This window comes from Curcuma longa, chromosome 13 (assembly GCF_044706935.1).
Source record: "Curcuma longa cultivar G26 ecotype Majalengka, Jawa Barat chromosome 13, ITB_CL_G26_1.1, whole genome shotgun sequence".
NCBI lineage: Eukaryota > Viridiplantae > Streptophyta > Magnoliopsida > Zingiberales > Zingiberaceae > Curcuma > Curcuma longa.
This window is the reverse complement of record NC_133873.1, coordinates 6,432,587-6,456,783: the sequence shown is the minus strand read 5'-3', so window position 1 is coordinate 6,456,783 and position 24,197 is coordinate 6,432,587. Positions and strand designations below refer to the sequence as shown.

Genomic DNA, 24,197 nt, shown 5'->3' with positions numbered 1-24,197 from the left:
AGCATATCCATCCATAGCGTGGAAATCATCGACGCAACTTAATCCATCAAATTATGAGCTATATAAACTCCATATGCAAAGCTTCACCTAGCCTTCTATGCTTGTTCTTGCAATGCAAAATAAACCTATGTACAATAGATCAAATATGATCTAATCATTTTTCAAAAGGCAATGTAAAAAGCTATTCTCTGAACAAACAGATACAAAAGAAATTCAAGTGCTTGATGGAAGCCCTTACGTAAAATTGATCATTGTTCCAAACTTTATAGAGTTGAATCCATATTATCCTTCATTAACCATATTATTGTTAATCACCTCTGGGTCACTTTATTCTACACCACAAAGCCATTAAACATATCCATCCAACTTGATAGCATCAAATAATCATCGACACAACTTAATCCATGAAATTACGAAATATATAAGCTCCATAAGCAACCTACCAAGATTCTTGTTGAACTCGATCACTTGGGCATTACTTCACTTCATCCAGTTGAGGACAAGATTAGAATCTAGTACCTGAAAAAGGGACACAAGAGAGCTGATCCAAATCCAAGGGGGGAAAAATTGAAATACAATCCATAAAGAATGATGATCCCTCAAAAATCCATCACCTTAAATATATAAATTCGAGTTAACCTGAAACCAAAGTTGCAGTAAACAATTTCAATCAATACAAATTTAGTTAAGCACATCAATTGTGCATCAAAAATAAGATTATCCTTAGTCACCACTATCTCTATTTCTGCTTGTTGGGTTGGCTTCTTTTGAATTTATATCAGAGGCGTCGACTTCCATTTTGGTATCAGTTTTCGCATCGGTATCTACTCCTTCAGCTTCGGACTGCCCAGCCTCATGAATGGAATCTGTATCAGGGCTTTGTTTTTGAACTTCTCCAGCTACAGCATCTGAATCCATGGTTGCCACACCATCTTCAAGTTCAGCTCCACTTCCAATGCCATCGTTCTCAACTGTTGCCGATGCAATCTTTAAAGAAAGATATTTATCATTTAACGAAAATGAGTCGAACATTTCATGGGTGTAATTGTACAACCAAATAGCAAAGGTGATTTCAAACTTGTTATGTCCAGCAACTAAAGAGTCTGAAATTCTTCAGAGGGGAAATGGATGAAAAAAACTCCAAGAATAAGTAGTTTGAAAGAGGCTATGAGGAATTTGCAACTACCTGGCTATCTTCAGGGTGTGTAGCAACACCTTTAACTTCATCCTTTTTTGTTCTTTTTGACCTGTCACCAGGTTTCGTATGAAACTTCGAACGAACCTCTAGTGGTAGAAGTTCTGGTGGTACAACTCCTTCAATGCCATGATCAGTGAACTACATGGAAGATAATCATTGCAGCAGTACCAAGTTAAGAGACATAAGCCTGATACTCCAATGGAAATCCACACAGTATGTATAATGATGATACCCGTGAAAAGCCTTCCAAATCTTGCCGTGCTGAAAACCGTAGGCCTTTCCAACAATAGACCTAAACATCAAAGACACCATCACGTATACTTTTTGAAGCATTATGATATTTTAAACCAAATCCTATATACATATACAGGAAAGGATCATCAAAAAATTGGCCATGAGGATAGTCCATCACTTATGCTCCAGGTTGAAAAGGCAGCTATTAGTTTGTGTTTACATAAAAATAATACCACGGAACTGCTACTTACACGGTTGTTCTTGTGGTGATATTCAGCTTCTATTCCAGCAGAAACATCCATCTGCAATCATTTAAGACAAATAATGCAATTATGCGATGACTAAAGAAAAGGAGCCAAATGTTGTCTAAAAGAAGAAATTCTTTTATTCATCACACAACTATCTATACTTGCTTCATTACATAGAGAAAGGATAATTTATTATTGAACTCATGAAATTAGGTGATTATGATACTTACATCTTCCCCAAGAGGTTTCCAATACTCGGTGACCGATGGCATTCGCACACGCCGTGGGTCAGTCAAAGCATTCTATGATTGAGATGACACTAAAGTTAGAAAAGTCTTAGAAATCAAAATGAGAAAATGATAGCAATATCACTAGAAAGACAATATCAAAGAAACATCTGTAAAGATGTGTGCTACATGAACATATTAATAGCAGGCTGATAGGATGCTCACTAAGGTATGGATTGTGCTCCAATCATTTAGTAACAGTGTTAGATAAACATCTGTAAAGTTTTGATGTACTATCAAATAATCATCTACAGTAACTAGTGTTGGATAAAGATAAGATGAGAAGTAAATGCAAGAGGGAAAAAAATAATTGCCAGGTGCATCCCAAACTGAAATGCAAACCTTCTAGCTTAAAAATCAGCTATAACTCTTTAAGGGAGTGAAATTGACAAACAGAGAAAAAAAACTAACTATAAACTGAATTTGTGATCTGAAACAGATAATGGCCAAGTCTTTGATAGATTCCAGAAATTGGTTACTTTTGACAAAATAATCAAATGCAGTGAAAGAATGTATATTACATACAGGATTTTGGTCAGCCCATTTCCATAGTTGAGATAGTTCTTTGTTACCCAACCTCCATCTTGCCTTACTACAAAAATAAAGTGAATGAAATCAACATTAGCAAGTTAGAATAAGTAAAATATCAAATAGTTAGCTTTGTATCTATGTGAAGTGGAGTGGGCCTTACCACTGAGATCTTTATAACATCAATTCCCATTTTTATATAATGCAATCACAATAATGAATTGTGACAGAAAGTAATGTGTTGTATTAAGTACGCAAACATTGCTCATTTTACCTGGATTCCATCAGGATTAGGTGTTGGGACAAGGGTTCTTAATTTGTAGTTAGGTTAATCACAATGTTTCGATAATAATACAATTTAATTTAGGTGTGTATTTGATCATTTGCATGAATTGTGTATCATATCATGCAAATTGGAAATTGAAATTATCAAGTTTTGATGAAGCACTTCATGGATCAAGTGTACAGTCATAAGTAGCTTCAAACTCTTGTTGGTCAAAAGCTTGAAGACTGGACTAGGAAGACCATGTATTGTATTGATCATTTTTGTATTTTTGGTTTATTTCAGGCATAGATTGATTGCAATTATAGGATTTAGCATCTAATTGTTATCCAGGAAGCTTTATCCTGAGCCCTAAAAGGTATGTCGTTGTCAACGGCTAAGGACTTGACTGTCATGGCAGCTTATGGGGCTCGTAAGTTGACTTAGGAAAGGATTTCCAATTGTGCCAGTTGAGTGGAGAAGGGTGCCAACCATCCTTTAAGGTTAGTTGACATACTTTTGCTTCTATTCAAAAGTGTTGAACAGCATATAACTATGTTGACTAAGTTGATCCAATTTTAGACGTTGAGGTCTCCAACAATTATATTTTGTAGGTTGGTTGACACAAGTTCAAAATTGGCCAGGAGCCATTCGGACATCCTTTAAATACTTTGTTGGTGGTTCCTTTGGCATAGAATGTTTACACGAAACAAATGTATCCATCCTTTATTTCTCGAGTAGTAAAGGAAACACCAAGTAACTTTAGAATGCCAAATGATTTTGACTCAGAATACAGAAGCATTTGGTGAGAATGTGCAAAATATAGGATGCCAAAAACAAATAATAATGAGCAAATACTAACGGATATCTAATATTTGAAGCAAGCAAACCAATTAGGTGTAAGCAAGATGTAGTGCAAATAATGCAAATCAAAATACCAGGAGAAAAATGCATTGAAGGTATGTGTGAGGAATAAAAGTGTAAAAAATATGAACAAAACAAAAATAAAAAAGACAGGGTAACCAAACAGGCACAAGTAGTAATTGATGTTAGCAATGCATGTTGCTGTATGCATGCTTCTTGTAAACAAAAACCATTAGTTGTAAATATCATATGTTTACCGCTTCTTTGCTCCTTCTTGGCCAATCTTTCTCTCAACGGGTTGTTTCTCAAATGCTGGGCAACCATCTCGTTTCCACCATACCTAAGTACAGATCCAGCAAACAAGTATGGATCAAAATACAATTTCAAACATCATCATATCAAAAATAGTTTCCTCAGAGAAACTAAAATAGATTTAGGATACTGCACACCCAATTTTTTTCACGTTCCAATATATGCTCTATGCTTTGAAGAAACTCCTTCCCTTTTGGAGGAATGACCTCTAGAAGTTTCTTTACACGCTCCTCAAAAGACTTAATTTCTTCTTTCTGAATTGAAAAACTGTGTTATCTTGGTAACATAAAAAAGGTAAACTCACAAAGCATACATGAAGTTTTTATGTGACAATCTTTAAATCACAACACAAATCACTTTCCTTTTGACATGATTTAGCAAGGTAATAATCTTAAACTTTAAGCAAAAGCCAACTTCAACCCACAACTTTCCTTTTGACATGATTTAGCAAGGTAATAATCTTAAACTTTAAGCAAAAGCCAACTTCAACCCACATCTCTTTTACTGCTAAGTCTTTAGCATATAGAGTTGTAGGTGGATATTCTGCTCATGTAATTGTGCTAGAAATGTGAGACAGGATTGTGAATCTATGAATTGTGTTATTATGTAATACCTAATAATATAGGGAGCCAGAACAAGGACTTGAAATAATGGAGGTTCTCACCATGCTTTCTGAGGATCCATCTTTGTCATTCTTTCCAGGTGTCTACATAGTGAGAAGAAAACAGATAATAAGAAAGTCATACCGAAACTTAATGCAGGGAGCATAAACGATTATTTTTGATGTCTAATGAAAAACCATAATATATACATAGAGAGAGAGAGTCTAATTTCAGGTGGAACCATGGTGGTATCAAGATGATCTTGGCTCAAAGTAGAGCCAACTTTTTCTCACAGTAAGGTAGGGAAGGGTCGATTCAAATTGGAAGACAAGTACACAATCATAGAATTTATTGCAATATTAATTTTATATTAGTAATGTAGGGCATAAAATATTGGATAATGGGCAAATACATATTTAGTTCCAAATGGAAATACATTGTGATAAATATAGGAAGAAATCAAAGATATTTGATGAAATAATCAGAGGTGAATTGAGCAAGAATCAGTTTAATATCCATTCACACCTGAACGTACTGCAAGTAACTTCAATTTGCATCAATGACATGATTTATAATTATAAGACATACAAAGTTTCATATTACCACAAGTCAGTTCATAGGCATATCCACCGATTGAAGAGCCAATTACTGCACAACTTTAAATCGAGCAACCCACTTGGCCTAAAGATGATTTACACATCAGACTCTCCTAGCCTATAGGCAATATGCAGTTTTGACAGATTTACTAGAAAAAACGTGAACCATGATGATTGGTCACTTCCAAGCTTCAATTTGAGAAAAGTGTAACTCTTGAAAGTTGAAAGAATGACCCAACTGACATGGTAGTTGACGATGCAATGAAGGATAATTGGAGTAGCGACAACTAAGGCGTGAACTAGAGGATCAGAAGAGGACCATAAACTCCATCCATCATGTAAGCAACTTTCAATTTTAATAAACTTTCCCCTTTTTATGAAATTTCTCTATTAAGATTAGTTCCGGATACTGCATCAATTGGTGTCAAAACTGAACCTGACCTAGGTTCTTTGATACACTAAGCCTCGCCTCTCACAACCCCTCTTCCAAGCACAATAAGCATCCTCCTTCCTCGCTGTAGCATAGGAGTCAATTCTTCATTGTTGCCCAATCTGGAAGCCTATGTGCCATGCGCTTGAAACCTCTGTGATTGCGTCATGCCTCTTTCCCATGCCCACCTCTAATGCAAGAAATATGAGGCTTTCATTCCTATCAACCCCTCTATTCATTGAGTGGATTCGCATCCACATAAAGAATGGATTCGAGTTAGGTGTTGATCTCCATCCCATTAGTTGCTTCTTTCTTGTTGCCTCTAGCAAGCACTAAACGCCTCTCCTTAGCTGGCTGCACCACCTCCTCCTCCGCCTCACCACAACCTTGTGCACCTCATGATTTGGCCTATTGATTCAATACTAGGTCTATAACAGCCCCACGAACTACCTCATTCCAAGCTATATCTCACACAAGCACCAAATATTCACTTCAGAAGCAGACACACTACCACTCTGTGGCTTGTTACCTCACATGATCCTAAACACCATGTGATTTCATGCATGCTAGCCCCCAAGCAAATATAACCAAGATCGTGGCGAGGTCTCGATCTTGAGAACAAGCCAGATTTTTTTTTTTAAAAAAAAAACCACTAAGTATCATGCCTACTATTAGTAGTTATTATTGTACTGAGCCCATTTTAGCCCAAGTTGGATTCAGTTCAACACCTATAACGATTAATTCCAACAATAGTGATTGAGATACCACACGAGATTTTCAAATTCAGCACAAGTTTTAATTGATCAAGACATAGACCACAACTCTAGTAGCAGAAAAGGCTAGTATCAGCCCAGTATATAGCCAGTCCTCTCTATTCCTCTCTTTGACAACTACTTGTCATTCAATGTTCCTGTCCTATATTGACAATTTTTTCCCACAACCATTTGATTCCACATGCATATCTTATTATTTTTATTTTTTGAAAAAAAAAAGAGAATAATTATTTCTTACTTGTTCCATAGTTTACTGTTCTTTACTTGTCAATTAAGTGAAATGTCTAAAGGAAATACCATTATAAGAGAAACCTAGATTCTAAATGTGATGATCTTGACTCAAAATTTACTTACATGGTCACTATGCTTAAATACCTAAGGGCTCGAGTGGACAGCCTAAAACAATTTAAAGAGTATGTTATGCAAGTATTGAATAGGTCGACAAAGAAAAAAGAGTTTGACACCCTAGGTGGTACTTCCAACGTAAGCTCATGAGTGTCACTTAGGTAAAGCATGCATCATAATCATCATTCCTTCCAAAGTGAAGAGGATCACTTCTTGAAACAATAACCAACTAAGGTCCAAGTACAAGTTAAGAGATGCCACTAGTTTTAACGGTCAGCTAGATCAAAAACCTATATTCCAAAGCCTAAATTTTTAATTTGGCATATACTTTGGATAATGATAGGCCTAAAGTTCAACAGTTACAATGATTGAAAAAGTTTAGAAAGTCGAAGAAGCGGTCCAAAGTTTTGTATCTTTAATTCAGTCAAGGAATTTTTAATTTAGTTAAGGGTCTTTATTGTTGCAAGATATCCTAAGAGTTAGTTAAATATGAATCCTTTATGCTCTCTTTCCTATGTTCTAAGAGTCCAGCTACTAGTATAAATGTGTGTTTGTTGTACTGCTGCAATATGAAATAGAAGAGTGAGATTTTAAGTATATTTTTCTAGATTGTGTGGTATAATCTCCCTACAATATTATCTCCCTACAATATGATCTTTAGGTGTGTTGCCTAAGTTTTTACATCCATTCAATAGTTTTTAAAACTATATTTCAATTTCCTACCCCACCTATCTTCAAACAATCAAACCCTCTTGTTCTGTTGCATCAATTGACCTACAAGAAAATGTGCTTTTGAAGTTGTTTATGGATCAAGAGCTCGTCCTCCAGTAGATTTGATTTCCATTATTTTCTACTTTCCCAAATTTTGATTTCATTAAGAGACATTAGCGAGATTCATTCCAATCTTAAGAGAAAAATCACAAAGTAATGGAACTAATAAAATTCATGTTGAAGCACATTATAGACTTAGAAATTACAATGTGTACAGTGTACAAGATTATGTTTTCATTCACATTCGCCCTTTACAAAAGTAAACTCCATGAATGCTGCACTAGTCTCTTTCATATTGTGAGAAAAATTGATGCTAACATATATTATTGAATTATCAAATGAATCAACCATTAAAAATGTATAGGATATATCCCTAACTCGTTACAATTAAAAATTATAACAAGCTTATTAATACGTTAGATGCAAGCTTTAAATGACATATTGCTACATTTAAATCAACTGACACAAAAAAAATCATTGAAAGTTGTGCAAAATGAAGATAAAAAAAAATGAAGCTTACATCATTAAAAAAAATAAGTAGGCTAAACAGCATACCTTTAGAAAATCAAACAAGATTAGACATTGAAGTAGAATATGACGGCGAAAACTGGGATCTTTCAACTGTAGAAGAGAAATTTTACTTATGTAAATAAATCAAAAAGATGTCTAACAATAAAGAATTCAAAATTCAGGATAATTTATTGACACAGTTTGATCAAACAGCCATCTGAATGCATTATAATGCCCTTCCAAACTAATCCCGGTATTCATAGGCTTTTGACGAGATGTTTGATCAAATGATTGTTGAATAAGAAGAGTTAATATAAAACTTGTTCTCTGCTCACCTCTAATCCCATTAAGTTACTGCTTGTCAAGTACTTTGTGTTAAAAGCAGCATCCTCCTCTTCTTGGTGAAGATGGTTAGTGTTTCCATCATCATCACTCAGCGGCTGAGCTTCAAAAGTGTCCAACACAACCTACAAATTCAACATCAAACAGTAACAATACATCATCGCACTCTTATAAATAAGTACTGGTATTCCAAAAGTATACCATCAAGTTTGATCCAAATTTTTGCCATTGCGGTGGTGGAAGGGTTGTTGGAATTGGATTACTAAAATGATCCTGATTAGAATGAAAGAGAAAAAAATTACAATTGATTCAATCAATAATTTTCAAAAGAAGACTAGAAAATAAGAAACTTAACTCACAACAGAGATAGTTATTAGTGCATCATTGAGAAGCTAGAGGACATCATACAGGGAAATTGGTGATGATTTTTAAAATAGATTTAGGGTGTGTTTGACTCATGGAAGATGTTGTTCCAGCAAATCTTTTCCGAGATTTTCACAGTTTCATGCAATAGAAATCATGGTCAATGGGAAATTTCTTCTTGGTCAGCAACAAATGTGGGCATTTGGGCAAAAATGACTTCCACTCGTTTCAAGTGAGAGTCAGCAGAAATCGTCTTCCCGCACATGAGCCATCAGCACCCCACCTTTCCTCCAAGCCCTTAAACAGCCCTCCGCTCCTAACCTGTCAGGCAGCCCCCTCAGTAGCCCTCTATCATCCCCTTGACCTCTCCAGCCCCCTCCAGCAGCCCCTCTGCCCCTTCCAATCCCTCTAATAGTAGAGGAGTTCCTAGCGTCCTTTCATGAGCCCTCTCAAGAGATAGATCCATCCAGCATAGCTCCTTGTGCCCTCTTGAGGAACAGGCTTTCATAGAGCTCCTAGTGCCTTATCATAATCCCTTAATGGAAAGCTCCATCAGATTAGCGCTCTTGGTGCCCTCTCCTGAGCCCACTAGAGGAGCTTGATCCAACACAGCAAGTGTGTATCAAGCAAACAGAGCTTGCTGCGACAAACCAAAATGAGAATTTAGGCAAAGCTCAATCCACTGGAACAGGTGCAAATTGAGCAGGCAGGGCTTGATCTGTTGAATGAAATGAAGATCAAGGTAGAGCTCAATCCAACAGAGATCAATTAGGAAAGGAATGGAAAGGAAAATATTTTCCTTTGTCTCACAGCCAAACAAGGAAAAATATTTAACTTCCAGTAAAAATTTCTCCAGAAAATATTATACAAATGAAAGTTATTTTCCATAAAACAAACTGACCATTGATATAATCTACTTGCACTCCTCAAACAAAGATATTATGGGATTAGTATGCAAGGATTGACTCACAACGTACTGAAAATTGCAAAGTGAAAGAAATAGACTAGAATTTAAATATCTGCTCTTGAGATGAGAACTTAATGTGAGAAGCGGCATACTACTAGGATAAAGTATGCAAACAAATGTTAAAAGTATTACAGGTATACCTGAAATGGGTTTAATTCAAGATGGAAAGAAATGCCAAGAGGAAATCAGCAAATGGAGTTCCAAAAATCACTTTCTCTATTTTCCATTTACACTTCCGCTGTTGTTAACACATTATATGAAAGAACTCAAATGGTACAGTTTTAAGAGGGTGGATGCCTTTGCACCTAGAATAGGTTGACAGGATACATTTACTACTTAGCTAGGGGAGATCCCCATGGCATAACTTGTCCAAGGAATTGAGCAAATTTGAGGATAGGTTTATTGAAGGGTATCCATTGAGATCTAATGAGTGGATTTCCTTCCTTGCCTAAAAATACTTTTCTCTCAAATTATTGGGCAAGGTCTTATGCTGTGGATCAATGCCACCTGGAGACGTTCAGTTCGAAGGCACTGAGACTTTCAATGCTACACCAACATGGGAAGCAGACCCAATATGCACCTTCAAAGAATACCCCACCAACGACTTATGATGCTAACCCAACACCTTACTTGGACTTGCACTACTAACCCCTCCACCTACACCATGGCATTGCCCCACGGAAGTTTCCAGAGGCATCAACTGCCCCTGACCTCTAGCACACCTTACTAGGTGATCTGCAGCAGCAAGACACTGATGAAGTTGGCAAAACACTGAGGAAACAATCCTCTTTTAACAGTAGCACTTGTGGGAAAATTGGATTCAGATACCTTTTATTTTGGCTCAAATTCATTCCTAATTCACATTCACTCTGAGGAGTCCTGTGTGCTTATCACCTCAAACAAAGTCTTAACATAGCAGACCCTACTAAATCATTTGTGATCCTTAGGTCTGTTGCTTCAAAGGGATAGAAGATCCTGCTTTCTGCCAATATCTTCATTCACACTGCATAAAACTAGGAATACAGCTAATGCATTTATAAATTCCAGAATAACTAACCTAGAGATTGAGGAATTAGACAATATAAATACAAGATTAATTACTTTATTCTTATTTTATCAAACAATCCCCTTAAATTAAAGCATCAATATCTATTATGCTCAAACTTGTTACATGGAATGAGAAAATGAGCTGCTAGAAGTGGCTTTGTAAAAATATCAACAATATAAGCCTATGTGATGCGAAAACGTGATTATGCTCACGCCAAGTGCCTCTCATGGTCGGCCCCACAACTTAATGAAGGAAGGTAAATCAGGTACTGAGTGACCCTAAGTGGGAGGGTTTTTTAATCGCAGTGGTCGCGATTCAAACCCTTACCTTGTTATGCAAGTCTACCACTTGAATACCAACTCAGCTACATGGATCTCATGGATGGTTGTTTAAACAGTAATGAACGCCTAGTGAATATGAAGGTTGGCTACTTCCATGACACCATCATTAGCAGCAAGAACCATAGGGATAGCACAGATGAAACAGAGCAAGGCATTTAACAGGGATGATACCGCAGCATCAACAAGTGTTTATGAGTGAATTGTGTTGTGTCAATCAAATAGGCTGACTAGGAATTTGGCCACTTGGAACGCAGAGATAGAATGATATTTTGCCAATTCATCTCACTTACCTCGAGGAACAAATATATTAAAAATTATTATTAAAAAAACATGGAGGACGGTGTGACCTCGTGGAGGACGTTGTGATGTTGCGGCTGTCTCCGTGACCTCACGAAGGACTGTACCAGTGCTAATCCATAGGCAGAATAAAAAATTCTACCTGTGCCGACTGCCACGGCATGGTATTTTATACCATGCATTTATCTTTGATAAACTTTTGTAGTATTTCTTACCTTTTAGATTTGAGTAAAAAGAGATGATGCATTTACACATTGACCAAAGAGAATTTTCTTTTGCACCCAGTAATTTCTTACAAGATTGAATTGATGCACAAGTAAATACATATTATGTTTCACACCAAAGTACAATATAATATGTCCTTCACTTTACATCTAGTGAAAATGACATGTGACATAAAGTACAACAAATATACTATTAGACAATTAGATATTTAGATATTTCTAAATCGTGTAGGTCCTTACACTTCCTCAAGAAAGTGATTATTTCCAAAACTCAAACTTTTGTCTCCCAAGTGATACATTTTTATAGAAGAAAATATATACTTTTCTAGTTTCTCTACAAGTCATCTATTTTTCTAATATGCTTTATTTTTACATGTAAGATTAGTCTATATCATTAGTTTGCATAATGTTCAGAGATCGGCACTAGCAAATAACACACAGCAGAGTAAGAGCATTAAAGATAGAATAATAGGCAGTCAAAATTCGGGATATAATCAATAGAGGGAGAATATAGCATTAACCTGTAAACTCCAAAAGGTTTTGTAGAAGTTGAAATCGACTGAAATTCCTGGCACATTGAGATGAAAAATATGTAGGATAGAAGTGTCATCAAAAGTGGAAACACATCTTAGGTTACAAAAGGAGCATTACAATCAACAACTGCATACCATCTGGAGCATCCTTCTCATATTTGGTTTCGATCGTTGTGTTGAAAACTCCCTTTATATTCACAGCTGTAAGATGTCCAAATGAAAAATGTCTCGAGAAAATGATGGTGTAAATAACTACCAACATTTTAAACAGAATCAATTACCTGAACGCTCTGAAAGAGGGAAAAAATGAGCAAGAAACATAAGAATACGTCCGCAGAATACCACATCGTTTGCCTGAAATGTTTAATAATTAAAACATGGTACCGAAGATGGTGCAACAGTATATAGTCATGGTAAAACATAACAAAAGCATTTGAAGGTTCAAGGCACTAAAATGGGGAAAATGATCCTTAATATTTACAAGATTTAAATATTTCATACAATATTCTTGACTTGATAGAAAATGAGTCACAGGCTTCACTTTCCATTTACTTTTTTCAATTTGCCTAAAAATCTTGAGTAATCATATATAGCAATGTCTGCAATGAGTTCTTTGGTGTTTTCGTTTGTGAATTTGATCTCAGCAAGTTTGATTCTAGGTCTTTATCCATCAAAATTAAAAGTGTAGCTGGGGTATCCTTGGAAACAACTTGCTTTAAAGCTTACACTGCCATATTTTCCCAAGTGTTGTAGTCTTAAATTGCTACAGCTTGTTATATGATTGTATAGCATGTTTGTAGTCAAAAGAGGGATTTTTGAGATTTAATTGAGGCCTTAAAACCACATCTTCGTTGATATTAGCACTATCCAGGGGTTGTTTCCCTTCTCTTGAGTATCCTTGAATAAATTAACAAGATCCTCAAATTTTTTAAACCAAATCCTCATGTGACATCTTTCGATGGATGGCATCCATGGTTTATAGAGAGAATGGCAACGAGAACCTGGGTGTATGCTTCTAGAAAGTAAGGCTGAAGTTTTTAAGGGTTATCTTGTTATGTTTTTACCCCCAAATAGCTGGTATTCATAAATGGACAGCAGGGAAGAGGATTCGAAGCCTAAATATCTGTGGCTAGTGTAGTGATTAATAAGATCCTACGACCTCCTGCCGACAACCAGCATAAACTTTCTTAATTGAGTATTAAGGGTTGATATGAAATGCAGATTGCCCTTGACATCATGTTAGGTTAGAATGTGTTTACTTTTGTGGATTACAATATGTTAGAGGACCTTGATTGGGAACCCTATTTGATGAAGAACCTTTGACCTTATTACTCTTAGTTGTTTGATTTTATTTTCCTTAACCATTGACTCCTTCCATGCTTCCTTGCACATATACATTATGCTCACTACTTGTGGTATCGAGTTTCGATAATTTACTCAAAATGATATGTTTTGACCATTTTGCCTGGCATGGTATAAGATTTAAAACTATGTTCAGCACATACAATGTCTTCTTCCTATGCTTCATCTCCTTCCTTCTTCAACTCCAAATCATTACTAGCACCATGCATCAAAATATTAGCACAATACTGAAACAACATTATTTCAATTAAAGATCGAAACTTCAACAAAATTCAACATTTTGAACCTTGGCATGGACAGTGTACCTCTTCGTTGGTTTGAAATGTAGGGGTTAAAAGTTATGACACACAAATCCTTGATGCTCAGTTTGCTTAAAAGATAAAACAAGCTATAATGATATAACATGGTGCATCTCATTCGTAGAGGAAGTTGTTGGATATTTTGCTAATCATGTTGCTAACCGTTTATGCTAAATAAATTACATATATACAAATGAGAGTTGTTAACTCTAGAGAGAGAGATCAAGAGGGAGAGGCCACAAGTTCTCATGTGGGCACAGGAAGTGTCAATTTTAGGGGAGGCATTCATCTCGGGCAATCTAGATGACCTCGAAGAGATTTCCTATTGTAACAAAATTTTCTTCAAATAATGCAATATCTTATCCATTATCATAATCAGTAATTTCTACTTGAAATTTTCACAATTATAATTCCAGTTAATTTCTACTCATCATCCTTTTCCATAATTTAATATTATAGTAATTATTTTCTAGCATTTCCAATATCCCACTTCTCTCAAAATCAATGACATCACACCTTTCTAAGTTAACCAACAACTTAACCTCACCTCTCGATGTTTCCCCCTTCTTAAAAATGATGATTGATACTCTCACAAACATGTGAAATGCTTTTATTAGTCTCTTTGTGAGTTGCAACATCAAAAAGTAGACTACACTTTATCCTCTTCTATCTCTTCTCTATTGCATCCTCATCTCTCCAAGTAATATTGGCCTTTATTCAATCTCTCTCAAAATTAACTCCTCTCTCAAGAATGGAGATTAAAACCCCTAATCTACAATTCACTATGTAACCTCTCACATGTTGCATCTATCCTTGCAAACTCTAGAATCCTATGGTATCTTCAAGATGGGGGGAGGTAATGAAGAAAATACCATCAAAACACCTAATACCATCGCCAATTTCATCCCTTGATGATATATCTCTTAAAGATGACATGATCATAGTTAAGTGACCAATTCTTTGACAATCAATTTAGAGACTCGAACCTCCAAGCCACTTCACTAATATTGTACTTTTGTCTTTATCATCACAAAGCATATTGGGATTTACTTATAGGATTTTATGTATGAGTCAATGAAGCATGACTGTAAGCATATTAGTATAGTATATCCTTCCTAGTTCAATTTTCCAGTTTGAACAGAACAATGAAAACTCCTAGTTCCACATATCTGGTACGGTATAAAATATTCAATTCAAAAGAGTAAATTGTTATCCAATTATAAACCTTTGATAGTCTCCTAAGAAGTTGATTGCACGTCCTCAACATCACAAGCTTTCCTCTACCAAAGAGCTCTTGCTGCAGCAAAATAAACAGAATCCTTAAAGGTTAAAAAGCACTAGATTGTTTAAAAATAAATACCCCTCAGGTTTATAAAATTCCCAACTGGCAACTCACCTTTCCCAAGATATCTTGTTTGCTCTCAATATACCCAAAAATTTCTTTACAGTCCTTCATCGTTGACATCTCAGTCAAATCTTCTAACAGCTGGAAAATCATCCCACCTTCAATATGTCCTCTTTCACAGAGATGAAGCACAATATCTACAACCCAACAAAAAGAAGGGTTCAGCAAAAAATAGTGCAAGAGCATATGAAGTGCAGCCTAATGAAGAAACTATAAGAAGCAACTACAGACCAAGAAACTGTGGTATCTGTCCACGAATACTTTCATCTTCGTCAACTGATTGGCCATATTGCATCATCCTTTCACCCGATCTGACTGCAGATGACTGGGCATGAAAATTATGGAAAGGTGTTGTTATCTAATAATGAATGTTATTACAAACTATATTAAATAACAAAAGATAGCTGATTAATTCTGCAGAATCTAATCTACTTATTTCTCCCATTAGGTTGCACTTAGTGGATGGCAAAGTAAAGGGACATGATGAAGGGTTGGATAAAAAAAATTGAAAGGAAAATTAACCAATTTTCTTTATGGTGTGTCCAAGGTTTGAAAACTCAGAGCGTGCCAAAGTTTCAGTCTTTGACTAAAACGATAATATCATGCCAACATTCCACCGGTAGAGAATTGGACGTGGAAGAAAAAGATGAAGAAAAAGAAAATTAGACGACTATGCGATCATATACTTAAGTTCAAAATTTTAACAGCTAAAAAAACAACAATTTTGTTTATGACTACATATGGACCATGCAAGTTAAATTAATTCCAAGCCTGTCAAAGTTAATATTCAAGGTATCATTCATTAGATTAAAAGCAATTTTGATAAATAGACAAACATGAAGCATGCCAATATTCAACTCATATTCAAGTTATCATTCATTAGATTAAACCCAACCAGCTCATTGACTCGCCAAGACCACCCGGCATGATTGACCTACTCGACCTGATTAACCATCGACTCAGCTTAACAAGACTGCTAAGCCTAACCTAGAGAAAGGGGGAAATATTTTCCCCTGTGCATCAACCATAGAAAAACATTTTCCAACAAATAAGTATTTTTCACACATTTTACTATCACGTTCAAATAATAAAAAATAATTTATTTTCCTTAAAAGATTTTTTAGAAGATATTTTTTATAAAAAAATAAGTTATTTTCCAACAAACAAATAAATAGGGCTTAATCCCTTAGTGAAATAACTTTAAGTGGAAACCCTCCAACATATAGTAAGGGTGTTCACAGTTAGAGGATGTCCAACACTAGTAGGTTGGCCTCGTTGAGGTTGTTTGAGGCTACCACCTCAACACATTAGAGAAATGGCATCAGAAGATGGAGCTTGGCCTGATTGTGAGGAAGGATACTGTACTGCCTTGGAGAGAATAAATGAGTGGAAAACCTGATATGAGGCAATAACGTGATACCATATAGCCATTAGTTACAGCGGAAAAACAACAAGATGGCATCTTTACCTTGCCGGTTATATACCAACCTCAATGATGCTTGGTTGGACATGCACATATAGCCTGTGTCTAGTGATTCGAAACTTTAAATATTGGTTATTGCCATTGATTTCATGAGAATACACATTATTGGACTACAAGTAAAATTTGATCAACTAAATAGAGAAAACATTCCTGTTAAAAGAGTCCTGTGTCATCATCACTAAATGTATACCCTCTAAAACCATCCTACGCTATCGTCACGTGAATTCTTAAAAGCTCAACTCAGGACAATAGACAACAATTAGTAACCTATATAAACAATTTTAACTTTGTATGGTTATCTCAAATAAAGAAGCAGAAGTTGCTGCACACAGCAACAAACAAAGTGACAGTTAGAATTTTGCTAAAACTTAATATTGAGTCTTTCTAAATGTGAAACATGACTCAACATGGCAAACCCCTGTAGAATGTTTTGCCCAATAATCTATTAAGAAAATGCCACTGGACAAAAAAATACATCTGAAATATTAATAGAGTAAAAAAGCTCACCACTAATTCCTGAAGCAATGTACGAAGCGCATTTTCCAGGGATTGATTTTCATCTTGGACCAGAACAGTTTGTTTCTGTTGTAGGATTTACATATTTAGTTCAAATCAAAGAGAAGTTACAAGAGAGCAATATGGAACAAATTCTGCACTATAACAAGGTAAAAATCCATGAAACAAATTTTCTTGAATACAGGTTCTTTACTTTGTAAAGAAGCTATATAATTTTCACACAAATAAACACCTAGAAAGTAGTATCAATGGAATGTCAGACAAATTTTTGCAGCACAGCAAAAATATTAATGAACAAATAAAAGAGTCAAAGGTGAACCGTTGAGCAGTTCAGGTTTGCATTTATTTCTTGCAAAAAAATAATGACGCTGACACTTTTTAGATCAAACTTTAGTAGAAACTTCAAGCATAGGTTGTTTTGAATAGCCATATTCAATTAAAAAAAACATCGGAAGCTTTCAAATTCTACCAGATAACAATTTGTATTTCCTTCCTATAAAGTGAAACATGGTCAGAAGCATCAGAAAAAAATACTCTATTTCATAAATAATTAATCATATCTACCATATGAACACTTTTGTTGATACCTTTTCATGCAGATACATTTCAAGCTCAAGAGTCTGTCAATGTAAAAAAATCATATCATGCATAATGTAATATCAAAATGGAGGGATAATATTCATTTAGTTGAATCTATGTAATTGGGATAAATATAGCTCAGTGATAATGATCATGCAATAGCAAATGGTGCAGAAGAAGCAGCAGCATGCAATTGGACAAGAGAAAGGAGAGGAAGGGTGAAGGAGAGGAGAGGACAAGGTGAGGCTAAGGAAGTGTGTGGTACAAGTTGCTAGCCAGAGAGTGTTCCTGAGAGAGAGATGAGAAGGAATTGTTGATACCAAATTGTGAGGAAAAATAAAATAACATTATTCAATTATAAGTTGTGTCAGGGTGACCTCCTACAGTCTACCTATACATGACAGTGAACCCAAGTGAGAGAGTAATACTATTATTTAGGATAGGTTTGGCATTATATTTGCATTCAAAGGAGCATTTTGAAAAACACTTTAAGACTAAGTGCATTATCTAAACAAGTAATTTAGTGTTTTGTAACTTATCTTTCAAAAGTGCTTTGTGAAGCAATTATCACCCAGTTTTTGGAAAAAGTACTTACAAATCATGAATCAGTAAAACTAAAATAATCATAATAAAATAAAACACACATTTTGACTAAAACAAAATAAATGAGCATTGGCATCTTAAAATATTTATCTAAAAACATAATACATTTTTTTTAATAATTTAGTACTTCTATATAACATTGTTTCAGTATTGACAATAGTATTTATCATCATTATAACTTAAAGAATTTGCTTAAAATTATAAATAACAATAGGAAATCAATAATGTATTATTAAAAAGACTAGCAAAGTATTGTAAAAGATTGATACTATAAAAACCACAAAAAATAACAAATGTAAATATAATGATACCATGAATCAGTAAAATAACATATGAAAGGACTGAAATATATTTGCTGAAGTGCCATGATAGATCTCAACATTCTTTGTTAACTCAATCAAATATAGCGTAATGAGATCTACATACTTGTAAACATAGGTCATCCAAATGTAATTCCTGAACTTTGGAAAGTATTCTTCCTCTTGAATGGAGGAAGCTTAGGGATAGAATAAAGGGGGTTTAGTGATCCAGTTGTTTGATTCAAGGGGAATGATGCTGTGAACACGGAGATCATAATGTGTTACATGGATACCACTTGTAGATCAAGCTTCTCTTGTTATATGATTTTTCTAGCACAGCTATGAAGAAGACTAAGGAAGGATGAGAAGAGAGAGAAACACACACAAAAAATGAGTCCTAATCTAGCAAACTTATTTTGTGTCCTACTGAAAAAAAAAGAAACCTATCTGAGAAACATCTTCTGAAGGTGATGACAACTGTGGATCAAATATTGCCAGTAGAAAAAAATGGTTTGTGTATTCGATAAGTAGGTGATGTTTGGGGAAAATAAAAAATGGTACTTGAAAATTACACTAAATATCAAATTCTTATGGCAACTAAAAAATCTCACATTCACTTCTCCAATTAGACACCACAAAGAAAAGAGATGGAAAAAAGCCACACTAGCACCTAGCACCATGTTGTATGATATCTTGACTAGCTTGACAAATTGTTCCAAATCAGCATCTGAGCATTCACTTTATTCCAAATCAGTACTCAGCCCAAATAGACATACGCAACCAGTATCCTCTAGTTACAGATTTGCAACAAATTAATAAAACCAACATCCAAGCATATAAACTTAAAACAAATAATATTTAATTGATTTCTTTACATAACTCGTTATTCAACATACAAACAGAGGGAATGCATTGATAATTAGCAAGATTTTTAGTTCAAATTAATAATAAAGAATTTATTTTAGATACCTGAGGTTTTATTGCTTCTTGCACTGCTTGAAGTGCAAAGCTTTCAGGTGGACCAGTTTTTAATAACGCATTCCTAAACACTTCCTGCCAAAACCAAACATGTGAAGTTAACTAACTAAATAACTAAAGCAGCAAGAAGCTGAAATAAAAATGATACAATGGAATCAAACCAAATATAATATTAAAATTGAGTTTTAATTTTCTAACAGGGAGGTAATAAATAAATCATTAAAAACATCCTGACAACTTTAGCCTCGTATGATAATACTGGACATGCAAAGATCAATCTCCCCCAAAATGTAATGATTTGCACCAAAAAAAATTTGTTGAAAACAGACAAACTGATAGCTTTCAATTAAGATTGTTCCTTGAAGTCAGTTTTTGATAATTTGCATTGGATGTTCTAACAACAACAACCAAGAAATGAATGAAAAATAAAAATGTGGTTGTTGACATATTTCTACTAAACTTTCAATTAAGGTTGTGCCCCCTCGATTCTCAAAAATAACAGCAAAGCAATTTTGATTTGAACGGACACCAAATTGGCAGGGAAAGGCCACCAAATATGTCACAGAAACCTATCACCACTAGTTAGCCCTTAAGGTTGTGCCCCCTCAATTCTCAGTATCAGGGAAAGGCCACCAAATATGTCACAGAAACCTAGACTTTAAAATGACAAAGGCTATAAATATTTCTTAATAAAGGTAATTTGTTCTAAATAAACTAACCACATAGTTCAAAAGGCATAACATCATAAAATAGACAACTTTTAACTATTCATAACTATACAGTCAGTTAACTACAATTGTTGTTCTTTTATTTTGTGAGAACAAACATCTTTAATTCTAAGGAAATCATGAACACCTTCACTTGTTCTCATCCCTTGCTCCTAAATTTCGTTATAAATGACAAAATATCAACTTTTTCAGGTGTGTTTCAACCTTCTGACCTCCATTCCCCAGTAAAAACTTCTCTATTTAACCTAAGATTTAATGATTTTCCCCTTCTATTATCAACCCTAAAGGATTCTTGAAGTCAAAGAACCCATGACCTGACAGGCGCAAAGAAAGGATGAGGAGAGGGCTTGAGTTCGCTTGTGATAACTCAGTCAGCAGCATGACTGGAAACCAGTGTGGGAGTGCACTCTTTGACCAAGAATACATTCCCCAGTAAAGCTTCTCCCTTTTATCCTAGGCTATAATGATATTCGCATTATATTATCAACCCTATTCTTGAAGGCAAAGAAGCCTCAGGGAGGAGGAGAGCTTGGGTTAGCTTACAATAACTTGGTTATGGTCGGCGTGGCTAAAGACCAGTGTAGTTTGACCATGAGTCCATTCCCAAATAAAAGCTTCTCTTTCAAACCTAAGCTATAATGATATTCACCTTCTATTATCAACCCTAAAGGACTCTCAAAGTCATGGAACCTGCGACCTCATGAGCAAAAAAGAGGAGTTGTTGCCACCATGTGGTAGTGCTTGAGTTCTCTTACAATAACTCGGTCACGGTCAGCATGGCTGGAGACCAGTGCAGGAGTGCGCTCTTCGACTTGCTGGTGCAGAAGAATACGAAGGCCGAGTGGAGTTTCTGCTGCCATGACTAGCCCAGTCTCCCTATCTCTTGCAGGACCAGAGAAATCTAGCAGAAAGAAACAAGAACAAAACAATTTCAACATCTTGCTTAATCAAAAGGTACTACCAATTTTTTTATTCAAATAAAAGAACAAGACAAGAGAATGCCATGCCCCAAGTGAGTCTCCACAGCCATACATGGCATGGCACCTATGACGGTCACATGAAAATTTTCCTTAGGGGCACCTATTTTCTCAACCAAACATTTCAAAGAGAATCTCATGTAAGGGTTTTATATATATTGTTTCTAAAACTTTTCACAATGAAAAGCCACAAGATAATTCCAATTTGTATAACTAACTAGAAGTTTTTACATTATTGTGACAAATGAACCAATAAAATAAGTGAATGATTAATCGTGAAATTCTTACTCTACTAGCAACAAGTGAAATTGGCATGAACAATAGAAATCATATAAAAGAAACTCTAACTGCTAAGTTTCAACATCTTGCCTAATCAAAAGGTACAAGCAAATTTTTTTATTCAAAAAGAAAGAAAGAATACCAAGGCTCAAGTGGATCTCCACAGCCATAGGCATAGCATGGCATCCAAGAAGCCGTCGAACAATTTGCCTTGGCACCTTTTTGGTTAACCAACAATTTCAAAAAGAACCACATACAAGGATTTTCAATATATTATGTTTAAACCTTTTCAAAACAAGAAGCCATAACAAAATTCCAATTTGCATAATTAATCAGAAGTTCTTACACTACTTATGACAAATGAATCAATAAAAAAACAATTAAGCATAAAGTTCTTACTCTACTAGCAATAAGTGAAAGTGATACGAATTGTTGAAACATCTAAAAGAAACTCTAAGAATATAATTACATAGATAAGAAATAAATGGTAGAAGAAAACAAAAAACAAAGTATCCTCAAAGCCTCCGACTAGAAATAATCAAATCTTAACCCAGTCAAGCTGAAAATATCTTCCACTTGTAGTCCTTGAATGGAAAAGGAAGAAGTTGGCAAAGAACATTAGGTAGATTAAGTAATATGATGAAGGAAAATAAGATAAACATCATGCAATGTACTGTCAAATGCGTAACTACTATCATAAATGTATAATAGATGACCTCATGATAACTTGCTAATTACCAACTCTTGAGCAAGTTAGGACTCATCCAATAAGTGTAAAACTCTACACTCTCTCATTTTGCAATAGAGATTAATGCCCGTGTGTGTTTCAACACATGCACAACAAGCAAAGATAGCTCGAGCATACATCCGACATATCGCTCTCGCCAACAGGTCATGCACAATCAATGAAGGAATCGGTATAACTACTAACTTGTCCAAAATCATCCTACTGGGCCAAAGGCTTCATGCGATAAAACTTCTGCTATATAATTAATCTGTACCAAGAAGGAATTCATTTGATTATATAATGTTATGCCTTAGGTTTGTCATATTCTACCATATGCTAACCTTCTGGCTACATCAATTAGCAACAAAATTACTACATTCAAGATACAACATCAACATTGACATGTTAAAAGCAAATAATGCATGCATTAAATAACCAATATAGATAAACAACTTATAAATCAATCTAATATAGTGCACATGATCAACGGAAATGAACAAAGTTCAACAAGAGTTATACAAGCAATATAAGCAAACAGGTAGATAATATTAAGTCGGGACTTCCAGCAAGATTAAGTATATCGATAATCGATGCACAATACCCCTTTCTTGTTCCGACTCAATGAGAGAGAAATAAGAAACTACCTTATGCTATGATTTACCAAAATAGTCAATAATATAAGATGAACTTAGATGGAAAGATGCTCCATTGTTGCTATAATAGATATTTGAACACCAAGGGACTGCTCAAGATGAAGAATTGCGAAGGAACACTTTAAATCATTAATAATAGACACAAAACCCTGAAATTACAGCAACCTTGAAGAACTCATGCTGCTCACCACAGGAAATAGGAAGGATCGACAGCCCTGGCTGTTCGTCAAAAGATGGGAACAAGAGGTGTTGCTGCTCGACAAGAGAGAAGAAGGCGTCTTGCTTCCTCGAGAAGCGGGAACCAGGGCCGCTTGAGTTGCTTGTGGAGGAGTAAGGCTGAGTCCCGAGCTGCTGTACGAGATCGGGCAAAAGGGAGGAGGAGCTCGCGAGATACTGCTGGTGGTCGGCAGCGGAGGCTCTGGCTGGAACCCTCTAATGATATTGAGTTGTCGCGAGGGAGATCAACGGTGGAGTCCTGCGAGCAGACGAGTGGCGATGCCGGGGTTGCGTGCGGACGCGCGATGGGCGTCGGGATGCGCAGCTGCGTCGGCCTGCACACTTGTACGACCGGCGCAGGATGGTGGGAGGGCAGCGACGGCGGCGCCACTGGGCGGCTAGCGACGACGAGGTTGCGGGACAGAGCGAGAGGGAGAGTCGGAGTGGAGGGGTCGGGTTGCAGCGTAAGGATAGGCAGAAATAGGTCGGGTGTAAATAAGTCATGCTGCTCACGAGTTATTGGACTCTGATTTTAAAAATATTATTTAAACTCGTTCGATTAAATTAACAAGTTAAATTTAAACTTAATTTTAAATTTAAAAATATTATCGAGTCAAATTCAAATTTAATAGTATTTGATTCATATATTTATGAACATATTTATTAAAAAATTCATAAATGTGTATATATATATACATGAATTATAAATATTATATATTAATGAGCAAATTAAATTCATTTAATTTTTAAACGAACTATTTTTGAATCGAACTCGAACTAACTTTGTTTAACTTTTAAACGAGTCATTTTTTAATTGAGTTCGAGCCGTTCATGAACAATTTAATTTCATTACGAGCCGAGCTCAAGCTTAAGAATTAAAGCTTGAATCAAACTTGAGCCGAACTTGAGCTTAGGAAAAACGAATCGAGCTCGAACTCGAGTCTTTTATTGTTCAACTCGACTCAGTTCGATTACACCCCTAGGTAGAAAATAAAGTGGTATAGGTTCAGTCATCTCT

At 35.5% G+C, this 24,197-nt stretch overlaps 1 protein-coding gene across 2 annotated transcripts; it reads right to left on the bottom strand.

Annotated features, from left to right (window-relative positions):
* Positions 1-615: 615 nt before the first annotated feature.
* Positions 616-23,381, bottom strand: LOC141844190 (THO complex subunit 1). Of its 2 annotated transcripts, none has more exons than XM_074732221.1 (22): positions 23,129-23,381; positions 21,083-21,228; positions 19,591-19,674; positions 17,132-17,206; positions 15,373-15,466; positions 15,133-15,278; positions 14,962-15,033; positions 12,357-12,429; positions 12,211-12,276; positions 12,064-12,110; positions 8,504-8,575; positions 8,296-8,427; positions 8,006-8,071; positions 4,598-4,639; positions 4,071-4,187; positions 3,879-3,961; positions 2,493-2,559; positions 1,911-1,982; positions 1,684-1,734; positions 1,431-1,490; positions 1,187-1,336; positions 616-987 (listed from the first exon to the last, which is right to left on the bottom strand). In XM_074732221.1, exons 2-22 carry the CDS (start codon positions 21,185-21,187, stop codon positions 724-726), a joined length of 1,938 nt encoding a protein of 645 aa, XP_074588322.1. In that variant the 5' UTR covers positions 21,188-21,228; positions 23,129-23,381; the 3' UTR covers positions 616-723. The 2 variants fall into 2 exon arrangements, with proteins under 2 accessions (XP_074588322.1, XP_074588321.1); XM_074732220.1 differs by having other exon boundaries at positions 23,152-23,381.
* Positions 23,382-24,197: the final 816 nt, after the last annotated feature.

What these genes read in the sequence shown, in the direction of transcription:
- LOC141844190 (XM_074732221.1), bottom strand. Translation starts at nt 21,187, where the DNA reads ATGGCAGCAGAAACTCCACTCGGCCTTCGTATTCTTCTGCACCAGCAA. An exon ending in TGAGAAGGATGCTCCAGATG is followed by an intron (nt 12,111 to 12,210) that starts GTATGCAGTTGT and finishes TCAATGTGCCAG; the next exon opens with GAATTTCAGTCGATTTCAAC. An exon ending in GTAACTTAATGGGATTAGAG is followed by an intron (nt 8,072 to 8,295) that starts GTGAGCAGAGAA and finishes TCTCTTCTACAG; the next exon opens with TTGAAAGATCCCAGTTTTCG.